General features: G+C 33.3%; 2 protein-coding genes, 1 long non-coding RNA gene and 2 pseudogenes across 3 annotated transcripts in view; 2 read left to right on the plus strand and 3 right to left on the minus strand.

The window, feature by feature from the left end:
• The first annotated feature begins 1462 nt into the window (after nucleotides 1-1462).
• Nucleotides 1463-19898, plus strand: part of LOC121252602 (elongation factor 1-gamma-like) — a 30465-nt gene continuing 12029 nt past the window's right edge. Inside the window, exon 1 of the mRNA XM_041152325.1 lies at nucleotides 1463-1640. Coding sequence (XP_041008259.1) covers nucleotides 1587-1640 — 54 coding nt within the window. The 5' untranslated portion in view covers nucleotides 1463-1586. The remainder of the gene's footprint in view (nucleotides 1641-19898) is intronic.
• Nucleotides 2238-10364, minus strand: LOC121252604 (annotated as a pseudogene).
• LOC121251605 lies at nucleotides 7880-9901 on the minus strand (annotated as a pseudogene).
• The window catches only part of LOC121252603 (12-oxophytodienoate reductase 2-like), a 31955-nt gene continuing 19936 nt past the window's right edge, over nucleotides 7880-19898 (minus strand). The window contains exon 8 of the mRNA XM_041152328.1: nucleotides 7880-8048. The gene's annotated coding sequence lies outside the window, so the exon portion shown is untranslated. The remainder of the gene's footprint in view (nucleotides 8049-19898) is intronic.
• Nucleotides 12841-14563, plus strand: LOC121252611. The gene is made up of 3 exons (XR_005938249.1): nucleotides 12841-13116; nucleotides 13596-13721; nucleotides 14241-14563. It is a non-coding gene; the product is annotated as an uncharacterized LOC121252611 (long non-coding RNA).

Raw genomic sequence — 19898 nt, forward strand, 5'->3', positions numbered from 1 at the left:
TCTTTAAAGAAACTATTTTATGTTACAAAACGACGTCATTTTGTTTATTAAAAATGACGTCGTTCTGAATTCCTAATTGCTTCCCCAGCCCTATCGCTACGCACGCACACATCAGTTTTCCCCTCTCTCTCTCGCTCACTCAAGTCCTTGAAATCCTAGCCATAGGGCCTATCGATCCATCTCCGTTAATGTTATAGAAGTCCTAGTTTTTTCTTGCTTCTCTCGATACGTGCATCTCTCTCTCTCTCTCTCTATAATTTTTCTGAGTTTTGAATGTGAACGTCAGTTTGCATAGAGATTTGTATGTTTAAGTTTGATTATAGGTGCTGGGTTTTGTATGTAAATTATGGGTGTATAGGGATTTTGTGACTCTGTGAATGCCTATCATGGAGCCTATTATTACAATATCATATAAGAATAGGACATAAGCTATTTGATTCTTTCTTACTTTGTCCGATAAATACAAATATGCATAACTGTGATTCAAATTCTCGCAAATGCAAGATGAGTCCATTATATATATCAACCGATCAAGTTAATTAATCCCATTTTGTAACATTGATATTGGTAGAACTCATGCATTCAGCCTCAAACTCGATCAAATTCAGCATCTGAAAGTGCTCCATCATTGCAGAAGGATCGAGATGGATATTGATAGGCTAGCAGCTACGTTTGGATGTTAGGATCGGTTGAGTTGAGTTGAGTTGAATTGTGAATAATAATATTTCGTGTCTCATTGAGATGAATTTAACTTTTTTAGATTGAGATAAGTTTAACTTTTTTAGTTAAAATGTATAAAGTAGGTTGAAATGAGTTTAACTTTTTTATGAGAAGTTGAAAAAGTAATAGGTTCCATCAGTAATTGATTTAAGATGAATTGAGTTTGGTTCAACAATCAAACACAACCTAAATGATTAGAAGTTTATTTGTCAATATTTAGAACTTCAACCCTAGCTTGCCAAAACCCTGTATTTTTTTTTTTTTTTTTGTGAGTATCTACCAAAGAAACTGAGTTGTATAAACAAATAGACTCTACTTCTTACTTTTCCCACATTGCATGAACAAATAATACCAATATGCTTCCTGTTGCTCCCAACATTGATTTTGATTGCCCTCTTCTTCTGGTGCATTAATATATGAGTAATGCTACTCATCATCCCAACTTCTATTATCCTTTTATTATTCTATGATGTAGCATTAGCTAGGTGATTGAAAATTATTTATTACATTTCACTTGTAAACTTATCATCTAATGCCACATCATATGATAATGGGAGTTGGGATGATGAATATATTTTTTCTTAATATATATACTTAAATAACATCATTTCAAATAAGTCTAAACCAAACGTTGCATCTTACCTCTGTTATTATTAATTTTAGAACTAATTCAGCACAACATCTGTTATTCTTTCTCAATGGCATTCCTTGCCGCAACCCTAAAATCATTGACAATTCCAGGGATTTCGTCTGTCCTTAGACGCCCTGGAGGAGTGCATGAGGGGAGCACAAATAAGAATGCTTACAAGGCACTTGTTGTGGCTGAGTATACTGGAGTCGATATTTATTTTGTGAAGAATTTTGAGATGGGGGTTTCAAACAAAACTCCTGAGTTTATCAAGATGAACCCCATTGGAAAGTTGGAGTCTTTTGATATTTACAGACTCCTACATTTCATATGTTTCTTACGTCTGGTTTTCCTGAAAATTTTATTCTTGTGTAGGTTCCTGTGCTGGAGACACCCGATGGTTCTGTATTTGAGAGTACTGCCATTGCATGCTATGCTGCGGCTACCTTTTAAGCTAACCTTAATTTTTTTTTCTTTCTTTATTTATTTATTTATTTATTTATTATTATTATGACTCATGAGTAGCTTCCCTTAGAATATTTTGAAGGAAATGACACAACTTGGATTTCATTCTCGGTTGTTGCATGAACTTTCAACTCAACAATGCACATCTTGTTAGGCGTTTGCAATTGTATATGCAATCTGGATAACCAAGCTAACGTGCTCCCATGTTGAAGAATCGTTGCTTGTAATTGCCAAATTACAATTAACATTGATAGTCAGACATGCATGCAACCAGATTCACACCAACATGTGTTTAACCCTTTTTTAACTAAAGTGGACAAGACCTCAATTTTTATTGATAATCCTCACTTATGGCCAAAGAATACTTCAATTACATGTAATCATCCTAGCATTTACAAAACAACCAAAGGAATTATATATACTAAGATGACAAAATTATTATATTATAAATCTATAAGCATATCTTCATTGCACTTGTGCAACACAATGAAACAACTTTAGGAAGAAATAACATAGGATTTAGAAGAGGGATCAGTTTAGACTAATAAGATTTCTTGTGGAGATCTAAGCAGAATCTTCAAGAAATGGATAGTCAGTGTAACCAACAACAGGATCGGAGGTGTAGAATGTTTCTCTGTTGTACTTATTGAGAGGAACATCAAGCTCAAACCTTCTAGGCAAATCTGGATTGGCTAAAAATGGACGACCGTAAGCAACAAGATCTGTGCGGTTTTCTATGATGACATTATTTCCTTCTTCCCTATCATAACCCCAGCAACAAGAAAACTACCCTTAAAAGCCTTTCTCATGGGTAGAAGACTGTCGGAAGTGTTAAATTTTTCCAGAACTCCATTCATTCTTGGCTCAACCATGTGACAATAGAGAATCCCATATTTGTTTAAGGACTTAGCCATGTAAAGTCCCAGTTCTTTTGGATTCGAGTCTCCAGATTCCCAATAGTCTGCAAAAGGAGATAGCCTTATTCCAACTCTTTCAGCTCCTATCTCATTAGCGACAGCTTCAACTATTTCAAGAGCAAATCGGCAACGATTTTCAAGGGATCCACCATATTGGTCCGTTCGATCATTCACTTGATCTTTCATAAACTGGTCGATTAGGAAACCATGAGCTCCATGGATCTCAACTCCATCAAAACCTATGCATAAGACAAAAAACATCTCAAAAGGAAGCAACAAAATTAAAGGCTATTTTGACACTAGACACAAGGAACCATGAAAATGCTGTAATAATGTCATTTCAATCCGACAAGCATTTGTGAACTTTTTTTATTCATGGAATTAATCCTGTAAGCTGAATGCTTGTCGTGAGTACATACCAAAGAAAATCTCAAAATTAGAGAAACTGACTTGATCTGTGGGGCAACATATGCCAAAAAATCACATGTCATTTTTCCCAGATTACATAAACAAAAAAAAGCAATATGTTTCCTGCTGCTCTCAAGATTGATACATGTCTATTTTGAATTCCGTACTTGTTGGGTGCATTAATATAATAGTAATGTTAGATACGTCTTAGGGCATGCAAGCTCCGAGTATTCCATATGAAAAAAAAATAGAGTTTACTATTAAAAAATGAATTTTTTCAGGTGGATCTCATATTTGTCCACATTTTTCAACAGAACTGATGGGGTTGGCATTGCACATCTTAGGACTATATAAATCATTTCCCTTAACAAGTGTAAACTTAAATAACATCATTTCACCAAACTTTCCCTGCAACAATAGAAGGTAGCTAACTCAGCACGACATCCTTTTTCCTTTCTCAGGAATGTTTTTGAACCCAAGTGCAATTTTATGAAAAGAACTTACCAGCTGCAATAGCATTCCTTGCGGCAAGCCTAAATTCATTGACAATTCCAGGGATTTCATCTGTCCGCAGCCGCCTTGGAGGCGCGAACTGTGGAACATCAGTTCCATTAGATGGAATTTGTGGGGTCAAAGGTTTGTCAGTTGAAGAAATTGGAGCTGTAGAAAAACAATGTGAAAGAAAAAAGAAATCCAAATTAACAAGCTGAGCTTAGAATTAATGTTTAATACAATGTTTCCTTCACGTGAGTGTGAAAATAAATCAGAAACCACCCCTTAAAAAGTTAAGAACTAAAAAACAAAAGTTATGATCTGTTATATGTACTTAAAACAGGATGTTCCATAACAAAGCTCCACAAAGAAAAAAGCTAAAACATTGAAGAAATAAATTAAGTGCGAGAGAGAGATGATAGAGCTGCTATGCCTTCTTTGTCCAAAAAAGTGTGGTTTTTGAATTGATGAAGGGTCAAAAGAATTAGTATTTGACAAAGTTGGAATAGAGCATGTGGTATCTGCCTATCAAAAACAACAAAAAAATTATCTACATATCACCTTTACAAAAGAACAACACACAGAGAACCATGCTTTTCTACAATGCCTCCTTCTTAATAAGTATAAAGCTTTTGTCACTTACACCTTGTCAACATTTAATTCTCTCCATTCACAGGCAAAAAGCGCAGGCCAATTGTTCAATATTGGAAGAGAAGAAGTAAAGGTCACTTTTAAAGACAAACCTTGATTTGAAACCCTCCCAACATGCCAAAGTTGACAAAAAAAGATCCCCCTTTTGCATGAACAGCATCTACGATGGGTTTCCATGCATCAACTTGCTCTGTTGTCCATATGCCTGGTGATTCCGGAAACCTTTACAACACCAAAGAAACAAAAGTAAGTCATAAAAAATTTACAAGGAAAGAAAGGGAATCCTCAAAATGCAAACTGTCCATCAAGTGTGGACCATAGAACGAACTTTACAAACTATTATAGTTAAAATTACCCCCGAGAAGTGTCAGAAACTGCGGTGGCTTCAGCAATTAGAATAAAATGATTATGCCTCTTTATATTTGTTATAATAGCATGAACTTTTTCGTTGAGTTTATTAATCATGATTCAAGTACAGCCAGATTTCCATGCAAAACAGAGAAATTTCAAGAAAAATCTGTATTGAAGTAGGAGAGAGGAAGTGAAGAGATCCTCTAGGTCCTTCGACCACCATGATTTCTCCATCATTCACACATTGCAACAAGCTCCCCCACACACCCCAATCACCCCCCCGAGCAACGAAAAAAAGAAAAGACTTTGCATGGTGCATACCTATGGGATAGATTGAACTTCCCCAATTTGTAAGGAGTGACAAGAGGAATGGTGGGAGCTTTAGCAGCCATTTGTAATGATAGTACTCGTATTATTTGATTGCAGAGATAAGTGGGATGAATTAAATGCGAGACCCAACTGGGTATTTATACAAACGACAATATATGTGTTCTTGCAAAAGTATGAACATATTCACCGTCATCTTTTTCTCCGGAGGTGATGTCCGTGATGACGCCTCGGGCATGAATATTGGAAGCATTTGATTGCAAAAAAGGCATTTGGTTGACCAGAAGATTCGAGAAATATGAACATATTCACCATCACGGAGGTGATGTCCGTGATGACGCCTCGGGCATGAATATTGGAAGCATTTGATTGCAAAAAAGGCATTTGATTGACCAGAAGATTCGAGAAATATGAACATATTCACCATCACGGAGGTGATGTCCGTGATGACGCCTCCGCCATGAAAGTTAGGAAGCATGCGGCTGCAAAAAGGGCGTTTGGATGGACTGCTGCACATCCGTCCACAAGTTCCCGCCAGAATACGTTGACCATTGACCCGTTGAAACAAAATGGTAAATAAATACACTAACTTTGCTACTCATTATTTTCACACACCATACACTACAATTATTTTAATTTTTTTAAATTTTTTTAGTTTTATTCTTCCTAAGCTAACTAATTTCTTCTACTCATTATCTATACATTGTATATTTAGTAAGAGAAAAAAATAAAATAAAATAAAAAATTATATATAATATGTAGTGTGAAGATAATGAGTAGAATTTTTTATTTGTTCAATTCTCGATCATTGGTCCGATGTTCCTCGTACTCAGAAGGAACTCTTGATTAATGTTAAATATAAATGAAATAATATAAATGTATTTTTGTCTATTAATTTAGATTTTTTATATAAGATATAATTTCACATGATATCACACTAGACATCTTGAATTCAATTATTATTATTATTATTTTTAGTTTTATTCTTCTTAAATTAATTGATTTTTTCTACTCATCATTTATATACTATATATTTAGTAAAAAAAGTTAAAAATTAAAAAATTATATATGATATGTGGTGTGGAGATAATGAATAAAATTTTTCATTTGCTAAATTCTCGATCATTGGTCCGATGTTCCTCATACTAGTAAGGATCTCTGATTAATGTTAAATATAAATGAAATAATATAAATGTATTTTTATTTTTTATATAAGATATAATTTTACGTGATATCACAGTAGAATCTTGAATTCGAATCTTCACTCTATTTTTTATTTATTTAATTATATATTTTACATATTTAAATTTAAGTTTTAAAATTAATTAATATAATACTAAGATATTATGAACATAATAGTTTCATTTTTAAATTAAAGATGTATGCTATGTACTTTAAACAAAATTTCTTATCCTTCCCTGAATCCATTCAGATGGATAAAAGAAGCCAATCACGACTCATTTGATAGGTGCCATGTCTGAATTGAGATCTAGATAAGTGATTTTTTGTAAATAGCTATTTGCAGGCCCCATCTCAATGCACACTCTCCATGTTTAGAAAGAAAGAAAAAAAAGGGAATTCAAGTTTTACTACTTAGGTTCATGCATGTGTTAAAAAGTAAAACAGACTCTGGTTTCTTTGTAAATAAAACTTAGAGGTCAAATCCAATGTGTATGCTCAGGGGAATCCAGATTATAATTTTGAAGGTATTGGGTACTTTTAGAATAAATACTTAAATTTCTTTTTTTTCTTTAAATACTGATAATTTTAGATCTAAACTTTCATATAATGCAATAAAATAAAGAGATTGAACTATGGAAACAATTATATATGAATTATATAAAAGAGGTAATATCGTAATATATATAAACTATAAACTAGGTTTTTTATTTCACTGAATAATTAGCGCAATTACATTCCGTGTCGCTAGCTCTTCGGTAAAGGTGGAGATTTTTGTTAAATATACTCTACTCAGATAATTATAAAAGCTTTAAAAGGGAAATAATCTAATATGAATATTATATTTTAATTTAAAATTTTAAAATAAAACAATAAATAAATATAATTAAGATAGATCTTTCTGGGAAAAAAAAAAAAAACGCCAGATCCTTGGGTTGCCTTGGCCCCCCTGCACCCCTTCGGCGTCGTCACCGTGTATGCTCATTGATTTTACTAAATTACCTCCAATCTGGATAATTAAGCTAAGGTGCGGTTTTAACGGTGAGTTAAAAGATGAGATAATTTGAAAGTTGAATAAAATATTATTATTATTATTTTTAGATTTAAAAAGATTAAACTTTTTATTATATTTTGTGTGAAAATTTAAAAAAATGGAATGGTGAGATGAAATGAGATGTTTCTTATATTCAAACAGGGCCTAATGGTGCCGTTTAGATAATAAGTTAAAATAAAAGTTAAAAATTGAATAAAATATTACTAGAATATTATTTTTCAATATTATTATTATTTTGAGATTTAAAAAATTTGAACTATGTATTATATTTTATGCGAAAATTTAAAAATATTATAATGATTAGATGAGATAAATTGAGATCAACTTTGAATCCAAGTGTGTTACAATGGGACACAAATACCTCTATTGTTTACATGATAGCCCAAAATCTATTTAAAGTGCTGAGAGAGTCAATGATTCTCATTTACAATATAATTGTACTTCTAACTGATGTCAATAGACATTCCAAGATAAAATTATTAGGATAATCCGATCAGATCAACTTTTCGTCAAATTATCAAAAGATAAGTAAGCTTTCTATTTTATGTAATTTTATTAAATTCAATATCGCAGAGCAGAGATTGTCAAAGATAATTTTAAAAATTACAATTCATTTCTTGTAATAGTCAAATTACAATTCACATTCATCGTTACGCATGCATGGAGTCTTGCAGACACACACCAACAGGTGTTTAACCCTTGCACCTTGGATTATTTCCTCAAGATTTATAAGCATATTTTTCATTGCACTTGTACAGCACAAAACAAAACAATTTTTAGCCAAAAAGAAAAAAAAAACATTGTATTTCGAAGAAGAATTATATTAGATAATTTAAATTTCCGGCCACAGCTTTGGAGATCTATGCGGATTGCGGCATCTTCAAGAAGTGGATAGTCAGTGTAACCCACAAAAGGATCAGAGATGTAGAATGTGTCTCTGCGGTACTTGTTGAGAGGAACATTGAGCTCAAATCTTCTAGGCAAATCTGGATTGGCTAAAAATAGGCGACCGTAAACAACAAGATCTGTGCTGATGGCCTTGTTTCCATCTTCCCTATCGTAACCCCCAGCAACAAGAAAACTACCCTTAAAAGCCCTTCTCATAAGCAGAAGACTTTGGGGAGTGTAAGATTTTTCCGAAATTGTCTTCATTCTTGGCTCAAAATGTGACAATAGAAAATCCCATACTTGTTTAAAGATTCAGACATGTAAAGCCCCAATGCTTTTGGATTTGAGTCTCCAGATTCCATATAGTCTGCAAAAGGAGATAGCCTTATTCCAACCCTATCAACTCCTACCTCATTGGCGACAGCTTCAACTATTTCTAGAGCAAATCAGCAACGATTTTCAAGGGATCCACCATATTGGTCCGTTCGATCATTCACTTGATCTTTCATAAACTGATCAATCAGGTAACCATGAGCTCCATGGATCTCAACTCCATCAAAACCTATGCCCAAGACAAAAAGACATCATTTCAGAAAGGAAGCAACAAAATGAAAGGCTATTTTGACACTAAACACAAGGAACCATGAAAATGCTGTGATAATCTCATTTCAATCCGACAGGCATTTGTGAACTTTTTTTTATTCATGGAATTAGTCCTGTAAGAATGCTTGTCGTGAGTACCTTACCAAAGAAAATCTCAAACTAAGAGAAACTGACTTGATCCCAGGGGCAACACATGCCTAAAAATCACATCTTATATATTTTTCCCACATTACATAAACAAATAAAAGCAATGTGTTTCCTGTTGCTCTCAAGATTGATACATGTCAATTTTAAATGCAGTACTCGTTGGGTGCATGCATATAAGATCAGTAATGATATAATCATCATAAAGTGTTCAAGCCTCACGTACTCCGTTTGATAAAAAAGTAATGTCTACTAGTAAAAAACGAGGTTTTTTTTTTCAGATTGGTCTCAACTTTACTCACATTTTTCAATGAAGTGCGTGGGGCTTGCATTGCAAATATTAGGACTATACAAATCATTTCCCTTAATGTGTATAAACTTAGATAACATCATTTCACCAAACTTTGTATCTTACCCCTGCAACAACAGAAGGTAGCTAGTGTAAACTAATTCAGCACGACATCCTTTTTCCTTTCCTTTCTCGGGAATGTTTTTGAACCCAAGTGCAATTTTATGAAAAGAACTTACCAGCTGCAGTAGCATTCCTTGCTGCAAGCCTAAATTCGTTGACAATTCCAGGGATTTCATCTGTCCGCAGCCGCCTTGGGGGAGCGAACTGTGGAACATCAGTTCCATTAGATGGAATTTGTGGGGTCAAAGGTTTTTCAGTTGAAGAAATTGGAGCTGTAGAAAAACAATATGAAAGAAAAAAAGAAATCCAAATTAACAAGCTGAGCTTAGAATTAATGTTTAATACAATGTTTCCTTCACGTGAGTGTGAAAATAAATCAGAAACCACCCGTTAAAAAGTTAAGAACTAAAAAACAAAAGTTATGATCTGTTATATGTACTTAAAACAGGATGTTCCTTAACAAAGCTCCACAAAGAAAAAAGCTAAAACATTGAAGAAGTAAATTAAGTGCGAGAGAGAGATGATAGAGCTGTTATGCCTTCTTTGTCTCTTGTCCATATGCCAGGTATGTCTGGATACCTTTACAACACCAAAGAAACCAAAGGAAGTCATAAAAAATTTACAAGGAAAGGAAAGGAATCCTCAAATTGCAAACTGTCCATCAAGTGTGGACCATAAAACGAACTGTACAAACTATTAAGGTCAAAATTACCCCCGAGAAGTGTCGGAAACTATGGTGGCTTCAGCTATTAGAAGACCACCTTTGGAGGTTCTTCGAGAATAGTACAAGATAGCATGTGGCTGGGGAACATTGCCATAAGATCTCAGTCTGCCCATTGGCGCCAAAACTACTCTAAAACAGAGAAATTTCCACGCAAAACAGAGAAATTTCAAGAAAAATCTGGATTGAAGTAGGAGAGAGGAAGTGAAGAGATCCTATAGGCCCTCCGACCACCAACGAAAAAAAGAAAAGACTTTGCAAGGTGCATACCTGTGGGATAGATTGAACTTCCCCAATTTGTAAGGAGTGAGAAGAGGAATGGTGGGAGCTTTAGCAGCCATTTGTAATGATAGTACTCGTATTATTTGATTGCAGAGATAAGTGGGATGAATTAAATGGGAGACCCAACTGGGTATTTATACAAACGACAATATATGCGTTCTTTTAAAAGTATGAATATATATACTCCGGAGGTGATGACGCCTCGGCCATGAATATTGGAAGCATTTGATGGATAAAAGGGCGTTCGGAATCTGGATGCGCTGCACCTCCCTCAACAATTTGCCGTCAGAATATATTGACCATTGACCTGTCGAAACAAAAAGATTTTTGGAACAGTAGTGCTACAGAAAGCCTTGTAGTGCACGAATTGCTGACGTTAATAAGTTAAAAAAAAGAAAAATCAAAACAGAAGATTCTTCTTTTTGTAAGATTTCAGCATTTCTCGTTGGAGACTGCACGAGAGATACAAGCCCAAATGACTTCTTTTTTTTTTCATATATATTTTTTATACTCTTAATTTTTTTTTTGAATATTTTTACACTATTATTAAAAAATATTTAAATAAAAATAAAAATAAAAAATTGAATTGGTAGGGCTTCTCTCACTCTCGAGTTCTTTTAAATAGTAAAATGAGATAAAATAATTTTAAATTAATTAAATAAAATATTATCAAGATATTATTTTTTAATATTATTATTATTTTAAAATTTGAAAAAATTAAATTATTTATGATATTTTATATAAAAATTTAAAAAAATTATAATAATAAAATAATATAAGATGATTTTTATATCAAAGGAGTTGTAAGCATTATCCTTTCTGATTAGCCCTCATCCCGCACATCTTCTCCCATCCTTCCCGCCTAGGTTCACAAAAAAAAAATCACAAAAACCCGGAAGTTATCAAAATTTGAAGGCCATGCAGCACTGTTATCTCCATTGGCCAAAAAACAATTTTTTCTCTGCTCATTTGGTTTGTTTTTATAAATTAGATGAGATGGATTGAGATAAAAATTGAAAATTAAATAAAATATTATTAAAATATATTTTTTTAATATTGTTATTACTTTGAGATATGAAAAAGTTGAATTGATTATTTTATTTTGTGTATAAAATTATAATAATTATATGAGATTGAGATGAGATGTATTGTAAAAACAAACGAGATGTCTTTTCATTTTCCCTTATCGATTGAAGGTTTCAAGAGCACCTCTCTCAATTATTTTCCATTTTTTTTGGAGCATCTATTGGGATCAAATACATCTTTAATTTCTCTGTTCATGATTCATGAGGCAGTATGTTTTCTTGTTTTTGTTCATATAAAATCCTCTCGAACCCATTGGTAGAAAATAATGAGCCTCATTGGATGGTTTGGCAGAAGCTTTGCTTATGAGATTTCTCTGCCGTAAAGCTCGTGGGTTAGGCTCTAAAAAAAATGGAGGATGTGTTTTAAATAAGGGTAAATTTGACATTTCACTATATGCTAATATGGAGCGTATGCATTTCGTGCTTTATAATGGGCGTGCTTGATAGAATTTTGGTATGGAAAATGCTTAAATGACTCTAAAATGTGTCTACCATTGGTATGTGGCTGCTTGCAGCTCAAGCCTGATTAGTGGGTGTTCCTTTTTTTTTTATTAATGATTAATGAAGTGAATATTAATAGATTTGCATATTTTGTTAAATGTTTACAAATATTTGAAAAAAAAAAAAGAAAAAAAAAGTATAATTGCATTAAGAGACATATTTGGAAGTTATTCTAGCAATGTCATTTTTTGCATTCCTCTCGATTAGAAAAGAATTTATAAAGCACGTAATACACATCATCCACATCAGCAAAATGTTAAATTTATCCTATTTAAAATATGAAATTTTTTAGAGATTACTGTAACAGTGTACACATTACACACTACGTGAAATTATGAGAAAAAAATATTCAATTAGTTTGAAAAGAATAAACAAAAATAAATTTAAAAAAATATGATGTGTAATATATAAAGATGAGGAATAGCAAAATTATTTATAATTTTTTTGTTTTAAAAAAGCTCTTCATACAATTGGACCATAGATTGCGTGCTCATAAAATATGAAGGCATTTATCATCAGTTTTTCTGCCGGCGGTGATGATGTCTGTGATGACGCCTCGGCCATGAAGATTAATTAGAGGCATGCATGTGGCTGCAAACTAATAGGACGTTCGTTTGGACGGTCTGCACCTCGCGCCATCAATCGTTGAAGTTTATGTACATTTGATATAGAAACATCTCCTGTATTTTTAAGAAAAATCTTACTTATACCGTCAGAATTTGCCTCTTTGACCATTAATGTATTTAAATTTTTTTTACTTAATAATTAATAAAATAATTTTTAGTATATGGATATATTTTTTTTATTTTTTCAAAATATTTAAATATATTAAATATATATAAAATTAAATAAATATAAAAAGAACTTTCTACTAGCGGCACACCAGCAGTCAAAGCTGGCGGCACGACTCTATCAATCACGAACTTTATTTTATGGAAAACTCTAAGTAGTATACACTGTTTGCTACATCCAATTTGCACATATGACGTGTCTTCGTTCCACTCCTCCTAAACGGAAAAAGTCACTTTATTTTGAATTTTCGTTCCTTTTATGCGTTTCGTTCCTCTCCCCCCAACCCCCCGAGTTTCTTTCTTCCTCCCTCCCTGTTTATTTCTTCCTCTTCTCCCTTCCCCTTTTTTTCCTTCTTCTCCCCCCACCCACCTCCCCCCCCCCCCCCCCCAGCTCCCGAACTCCTTTGCAACGTGATTTCCCGAGAAGCCCTGCACTGAGATTTCGAGTTCCTCCCCCGAAGCCCCGAGCTCCTCTGCAATGTGATTTCAAGTCGCAGGTGATTTCTTCTTCTTCTTCTTCTTCTTCTTCTTCTTCTTCTTCTTCTTCTTCTTCTTCTTCTTCTTCTCTGAGATTTCTTCTTCTTTTTCTTCTTCTCTAAGGTAACTTTTTTTTTATTCCTCCTTCTCCCTATTGCACGTTTCTCACTGGCCCTTTTCAAACTTCTTCCCCGTCGCCCATCTTCTCCCCCACCCCCGTCACCCATCCTCTGCAAAGTTGCCATTACCACAGCAGCACTTCGTCCGTGTGAAACTTCGTCCATTACCACGTTTCTCTCTGGCCCTTTTGAATTTTCTGCTGCATTTTTTTTATTGTGCATAACTTAATTACTCTCTCTGTTCTCTCTCTTCGTGAAGTTTTTTATTTTCATCTTCATTTTGTCTGTGTCTAATCGAAGTTTTATGTTCTAGAAATTTTTTGATTCATCTCCGTATTTAAGAAATTTCTCTTGACTCAGGAAAAGCTCTGAAAATATAGAATCGGGAGCGGGGAAATGGGTTTCATATCTCAATCGAGAGAAGAAGCTAGATTCTATTGTTGGTCGCTGTCCAACTTCTCCTTTTTTCCCGAAAGGACTATATATATATGCCAATGTTGGAAGCGGTATTATGCTAAAAAAATTTATTCATCTTTTAAGTCAATACTTTTGTTTAAAGCCAGTATTTGCCGGCAAAAATTGCTTTTGGTTTCTTATTTGACTGCATCTCCCAATGTATCATTCCATCAATATTCATCACTACAAAATATGTTGTTATGGATTTAAGCCTCTTGCCTTCACAGTCATTTTGAGTTTCTCTGTCCATTTAACTTGTTTCAAAATGGTTTATTGAAAATAATACAATTAACTGAAGTAACTAATAACTATTGCGGTTTTTGTATGGAAGACAATGCTTATGGATATGTTTTATAGTGCCACTGATGGAATTGTTAATTAAACATTGAAGAAGGCATCACTTTAATGAGGTGAGCTTTTGTTTATGTTTTCACAACACCTGGTCCAAGTATGATGCAGATCATCATTCCTGCATTCTATATGGTCTATTGAAGATATGGCATCTGACTATAGTGTTCTTGGACACATACGGAGTAAGTTATGTTTGATTTTTATTTTCTTATGCTCAGGCTATGCTTAAATTAATGAACATATGCATAAGATATGGAAAAGCCAGGTGGAAGAAAAGTCTTTGCAGTCTAGTGTTTCTAGTTGGATTATGAACCTTCCATTTGATACAAAAGTTAAAGAATGGTTGGCTGCAGAAGAAAGATACAAGCAAGACATACAGATGAAAAATATTCTCCCTGCTGTAGCAGACAAGTTTCTAAAATTGGGTTGTCACAATTGTAACACTTTTGGTTTGGTTGGATAAATTGTATGTAAATAGCACGTTGTATGGAATATATCATTATTGAATAGATCAACTGCAATGGTACTCCTCCTATTGTACAAAAAGATCAGTTGTAATGGTACTCCTATTGTACAAAAAGGGTACCTGTAGGTTCATTAAATTAACCTTTGTAATGAAAATAGCTTGTGCACATCTCATGAATGATTTTAGTTTTGATTCCATTGTTGCTAATGGTGCAACATGAACCTAACTTCACTTGCATTCTTAGGTTGATAGTACCGGTTTTTAAAATAATATGCAATTAGTCACAGTTTGAATTTCTTCTTTTACCTCATAATCTTGGCACCCAATCAGAACATATTTAGTTACCCAACATAATAAAACTAAAAGGATTGGCTACATCAAGATTGCAACACAGTCTGTATCTGGTTTTTGATATCATGCAAACGGAATAATAATAACATAATACAGTCTGTATTTGGTTTTGGAATAATATGAGAAAGGAAAAATAAAAGAAAAGCAAATAAAGATCAGGACTACTCTTTCAAGGAAAAATTGTGAATCAATAAATTCACATACATTTTCTATGAAGTGAAATATAACACCGTCTTAACACTATAATACACTGAATTAACACTATCAACTCTTTCTCTTTCCCCTCTTAAACGATCTAGATGTTCCATCTCTTTGATGAGTAGCAGATGAAGCATCTTTCATTGGTGATTCTGTTAATATCCTTGAGAGCCCGAAATCACAGATCTTGACAGTCCAATTCTTATTCACAAGGCAGTTTGCACTCTTTATATCACGATGAACAATCTTCATCCTATGTATGCACATCAAACCCCTACATTGACAGCAGGAAGCTCAACTCAACATGAAATCAATATTTTTCATCACTTTAAAGTCATATCTAACAAATGGAATTTTCAATTTTGATAACGATCATGGCTCCAATCATAGAAATTGATTAAATAATAATAATAGTAGCAAGAAGTAGTTGTAATATAATGTATACATCCAACCAACCTCACATTGTCTTGCAAGATGACACAGAGTGAGTCTTATTAAATGGTGTCATCATTTCTTTCTTTCTTAACAATTTAACTTTTTCAATCACAGGGTCTCTACTCTTTGACTCTGCTCACTTGAATTCTCACTTCCCACAACTCATGAGTCCTAAACACTATCCAACTCAAACCATAAGTTAATCAAGATTCTATCCTATATGGCTCAAAGTATATCAATAGTCATAGACTATATATCTTAAAATAATGGCCTCCTGTTCAAATATTTTTTTGATAAGTAAAATAAGAATTTATTAAACCACCAACTGTCAATTACAAAGATAGAAAAGCCCTAATTATGTAGCTCTGATCCCCTCTTAGCCTCGTAGATATCTTTCCTATGAATATAGAAGCTCAGGAAAATGGCAATAGGAGATTTCTAAAATAAATCTTACAGAAACTTGCATTGCAAAGTTGATGAAAACAGAATACTAATTGTTGCATTTAGCGACTAAACAGAATCTAGCCAGTTCAATTTAATGAAAATTATGCTAAAAGTTTTTTTATTAAAGAAATAAAAAACATTGGCAAAGAACTTACCGGAACAGACCATACAAGAACTGTGATTCCTTTCATGGGATACTTGAGGTTTGTCATCATATCCTTTCTCACAGAGCGGTGAAATGGGCGAATTATATATAGAACTACTTATATCGCCCTTTCCCACTAAGCGGTGAAATGGGCCAATTATATATACAACTACTTTTATCGCAGCAAGAAGCAGCAATATATGCCAATCATAAATGTGATTCCATGCAAGAGTGGCACCATGAGATTGAATAGTGTGCGTTCCAAGCTCCACCTATCCTGTTCTTTGTTGCTGTAACATGCACATAACACCAAAGGTATGATGATTCATTTTCATGATTTACTCATGCTGGACCATTCAATCATCTTCTGAAGCTTTGGTCATATATGTACTGCTTCCTATATGATTCACAGCGCTTAAATTCAAGCCAAAACCAATTAAGGCAACAAGAGTGGGTCTGTTGCAAAAGAATTCCAGTTTAGACATTCGAATACTCATATGAAAATATTCAATTCAAGATATTAGCGTTATAAACTGATGTTGTCAAGTCTAACTCAAAGTCCAAACGCTCAGCTCAGGTACCTGTGCTGAGCTGAACAAATTCTATATTCTGGCCATCTTCTGGCCTAGCCAATCTATATTCTACACAATAGATGGCCTCCTCAACAAATTTACTTTTACATAAATAATAATAATAATAATAATAATAATAATAATAATAATAATAATAATGAAAAGATCAAACACATTGTAGCAGACAAGAATCTCAAAAAATGTACTAACAAAAAAATACCTTCTCAACAATGGATGTGAGCTTCAAAGTAAGATACAACCCTGTCATTAGTTATTAAAAGAGCTTCCATATTCTCTGTCTCAGTGGATTAGAACACATCTCAATGACCATACAATATTAGAGTTTATTAAGATCTATGCATAAAGATAAATAAATTTATGTGCTCTATGAGAAATCCTTTTTTCATCTTTTGAGAGATCAATGTCTTTATGAAAAATCTGTACATTAGACATATCCATAACAATTGTTTTGAGATCTTTGCAGTGTAAAATATCTTGGAATAGAGCTCTTTCTGTACAATTAGATACTTAGTTCAGTAATGAAAAGGCATTATCCACGCATTCTTCCAAGCAAATCTGGGAAACAGAGGCAGCTAAAATGTGGTGAGTGAATTACAAGGGCATCGCTAGAGATGGTTCTTCCAAGCAAACATAGAGCAAACAAATTGTCCGACCAGGGATAGTCTTGAAAAGAGAGGGAGAAGGGGGATGGCGTTTTCAGAGCTGGTGGTGCGACATTAAAATCTTATCTAGGTGACTCTAATTCCTTTGTTTCAAGGTGAGAGAAAGAGAGAGAGAATAGAGCAGTTAAGGACCCTAATTTTTTGGAAATTTCTCCATGCCCTAAGCATACCCATCTCAGAAAATACAAAAATCACATCTTGATCTACACATGAAGAACATAGCATGTATGGACGGAAAAATTGTAGTACAATATTTACCTACCAAACCATTTGGCGAAATAGAGCACTCGGTCCAATTGTTGATTTGGTCCTTTCAATCAGCTCGCAAGGCGAGGCGGCGCTGGACAGACGTACGAGCTTCGCAAGGTGGCGCTGGCAAGAGGAAGCCGTCGCGAGGTGGGCTGGCAAGAGGAAGCCGACGGACGCAGGTTCGTGGCCAGGAAAGGGGGTTCGCGGGATTCAAAAACTGTTTGCTCCGCTCAACAAGCTCGCGGGACAGTGGAGGCGCTGGGCAGCCGGAGGAGTGCCGCTCGGTGGCACTGACAAGAGAGACGGCGTCGCTGGGAGGTGCTGGGTTGTGGAAGCAGACGTGGGTTGCGATGGAGGAGGGGTTTCGCGGCATGAATTCGAATGGGATGAAACAAAACATACAATTTCAAAATACGTCTTGAATCAAAACGCACATTTTGATTTAAAAAAAAAAAAAAAACAGATGCATCCACGTAGTGTGTGCATTGAGTGCACCACTATAGTGGATGCCATATAGAAGAACTCTTATTTTATTAGTACTTTACAATAAACTGCAACGTGAATAGTCATAATTATGAACTTGGATGTAGAATTGTCATAAATTCAGATTTAGGGTGTGTTTGAATGTTAAAGTGAGTTGAGTTGAGTTGAGTTGTGATGATAAAATATTGTTAGAATATTATTTTTTAATATTATTATTATTTTGAAATTTGAAAAAGTTGAATTGTTTATTATATTTTGTATTGAGATTTGAAAAAATTGTAATGATAAGTTGAGATGAGTTGAGGTGAGTTTGGTAACCAAACGCACCCTTAGAATAGGTTTGGATGCTACACTGAGTTGAGTTGAGTTGAGTTGAAATGATAAAATATTGTTAGAATATTATTTATTATTATTATTATTATTTTGAAATTTGAAAAAGTTGAATTGTTTATTATATTTTGTATTGGGATTTAAAAAAGTTGTAATGATTAGTTGAGATGAGTTGAGATGGGTTTACTTTTCAAACGAAACCTTAGGCTGCATTGAGATGTTCAATAGAATTGAGTTAAGATGATAAAATATTATAGAATAATATTTTTTATTATTATTATTATTTTAAAATTTTAAAAAATTAAATTATTTATTATATTTTATATTAAAATTTAAAAAATTTATAATAATGAGTCCATATGAATTTAAAAAAAAAACGAAACCTTAGGCTGTCCAGGAAACAGCTTTTTCAACAACAAAAACCAAACGACTATAAAAGGAAAGGATAATCCTAGCTACACCGCTGCTACCGCTGGCATTTTTTATTATTTTTTTTCTTATGTTCCGTGATTAAAGAAGCATATTTTAATGATATTATAAATTTTAAAAAAATATATTTAAAGGTATTTAAAAAATACATGTAAAAAAAGCTAAAAAATAAATACTAAAATAATTAGGAAGAACCAGCGAAGCTTATAATACCGTCCTATAACTCTTATAATGATATTACTGGTTTTTACAGCTTAATGTTATTGTTGGAATTTTTTATTTTATTTTTTCTTTTTATTTAGTGATTAAGAAAGTATTTTTTAATAATATTATGATTTTTTTTATTTTTTAAAAAAGTATTTAAAAGTGTAAAAAAATACATGTAAAAAAGACAAAAAAAAAGGCCAATTATGCTTAACGATAACTCTTAGCGAGAGTTGAGGGCGGTCGATTAGCACCGTCTAAAAGGAAAACAAAAAAAACCGGACCCACAAAAATATATAAAATTAGGTTGTAAACTCACAATATTTTTATAAAAATAAAAAAAATATATAATGATATCAGTTTGTAAAATTATTTTTATGTAATTTTTTTATAGTTGTAATATTTTTCTTCTGGAAAATAATGTAACTTTTATTAATTATTTTTTAAAAATATTTTTCATTTAAAATAGAGTTTGATAAAAAAAAATACAAAACTGATTGTATGGGTATTATTTTTGGAAAAACAAATACTATGAACAATTGAATCCCCGCCTAGTGAGAATGAGATTAAGTAACAACTAACAATGTATGGACATGTTGGGCATTAGTACCAAAAATGTTTGTGCGGAAAATATGTAAAAGTTAAATGTTTAATGGACATGTTTGACCAACTTGTTTTCTTGCAAAGTCTATATAGCCTCGACATAATACCTTCCGACTGAGAATAGAAGTAAAAAAAAAAATAGTAGTCTTCGATTGGACCTTTCCAAGACCAAATCGGGCCCATAAAGCACGGGCCTACTGACCCAGCCCAATAAACAGGGCGTAGTAATTTTGAGGTCGACCAGAATTACCAAGAGGCCCATAGATGTTTGAAAGAATAATAAT

This window comes from Juglans microcarpa x Juglans regia, chromosome 2S (assembly GCF_004785595.1).
Source record: "Juglans microcarpa x Juglans regia isolate MS1-56 chromosome 2S, Jm3101_v1.0, whole genome shotgun sequence".
Classification (NCBI taxonomy): Eukaryota; Viridiplantae; Streptophyta; class Magnoliopsida; order Fagales; family Juglandaceae; genus Juglans; species Juglans microcarpa x Juglans regia.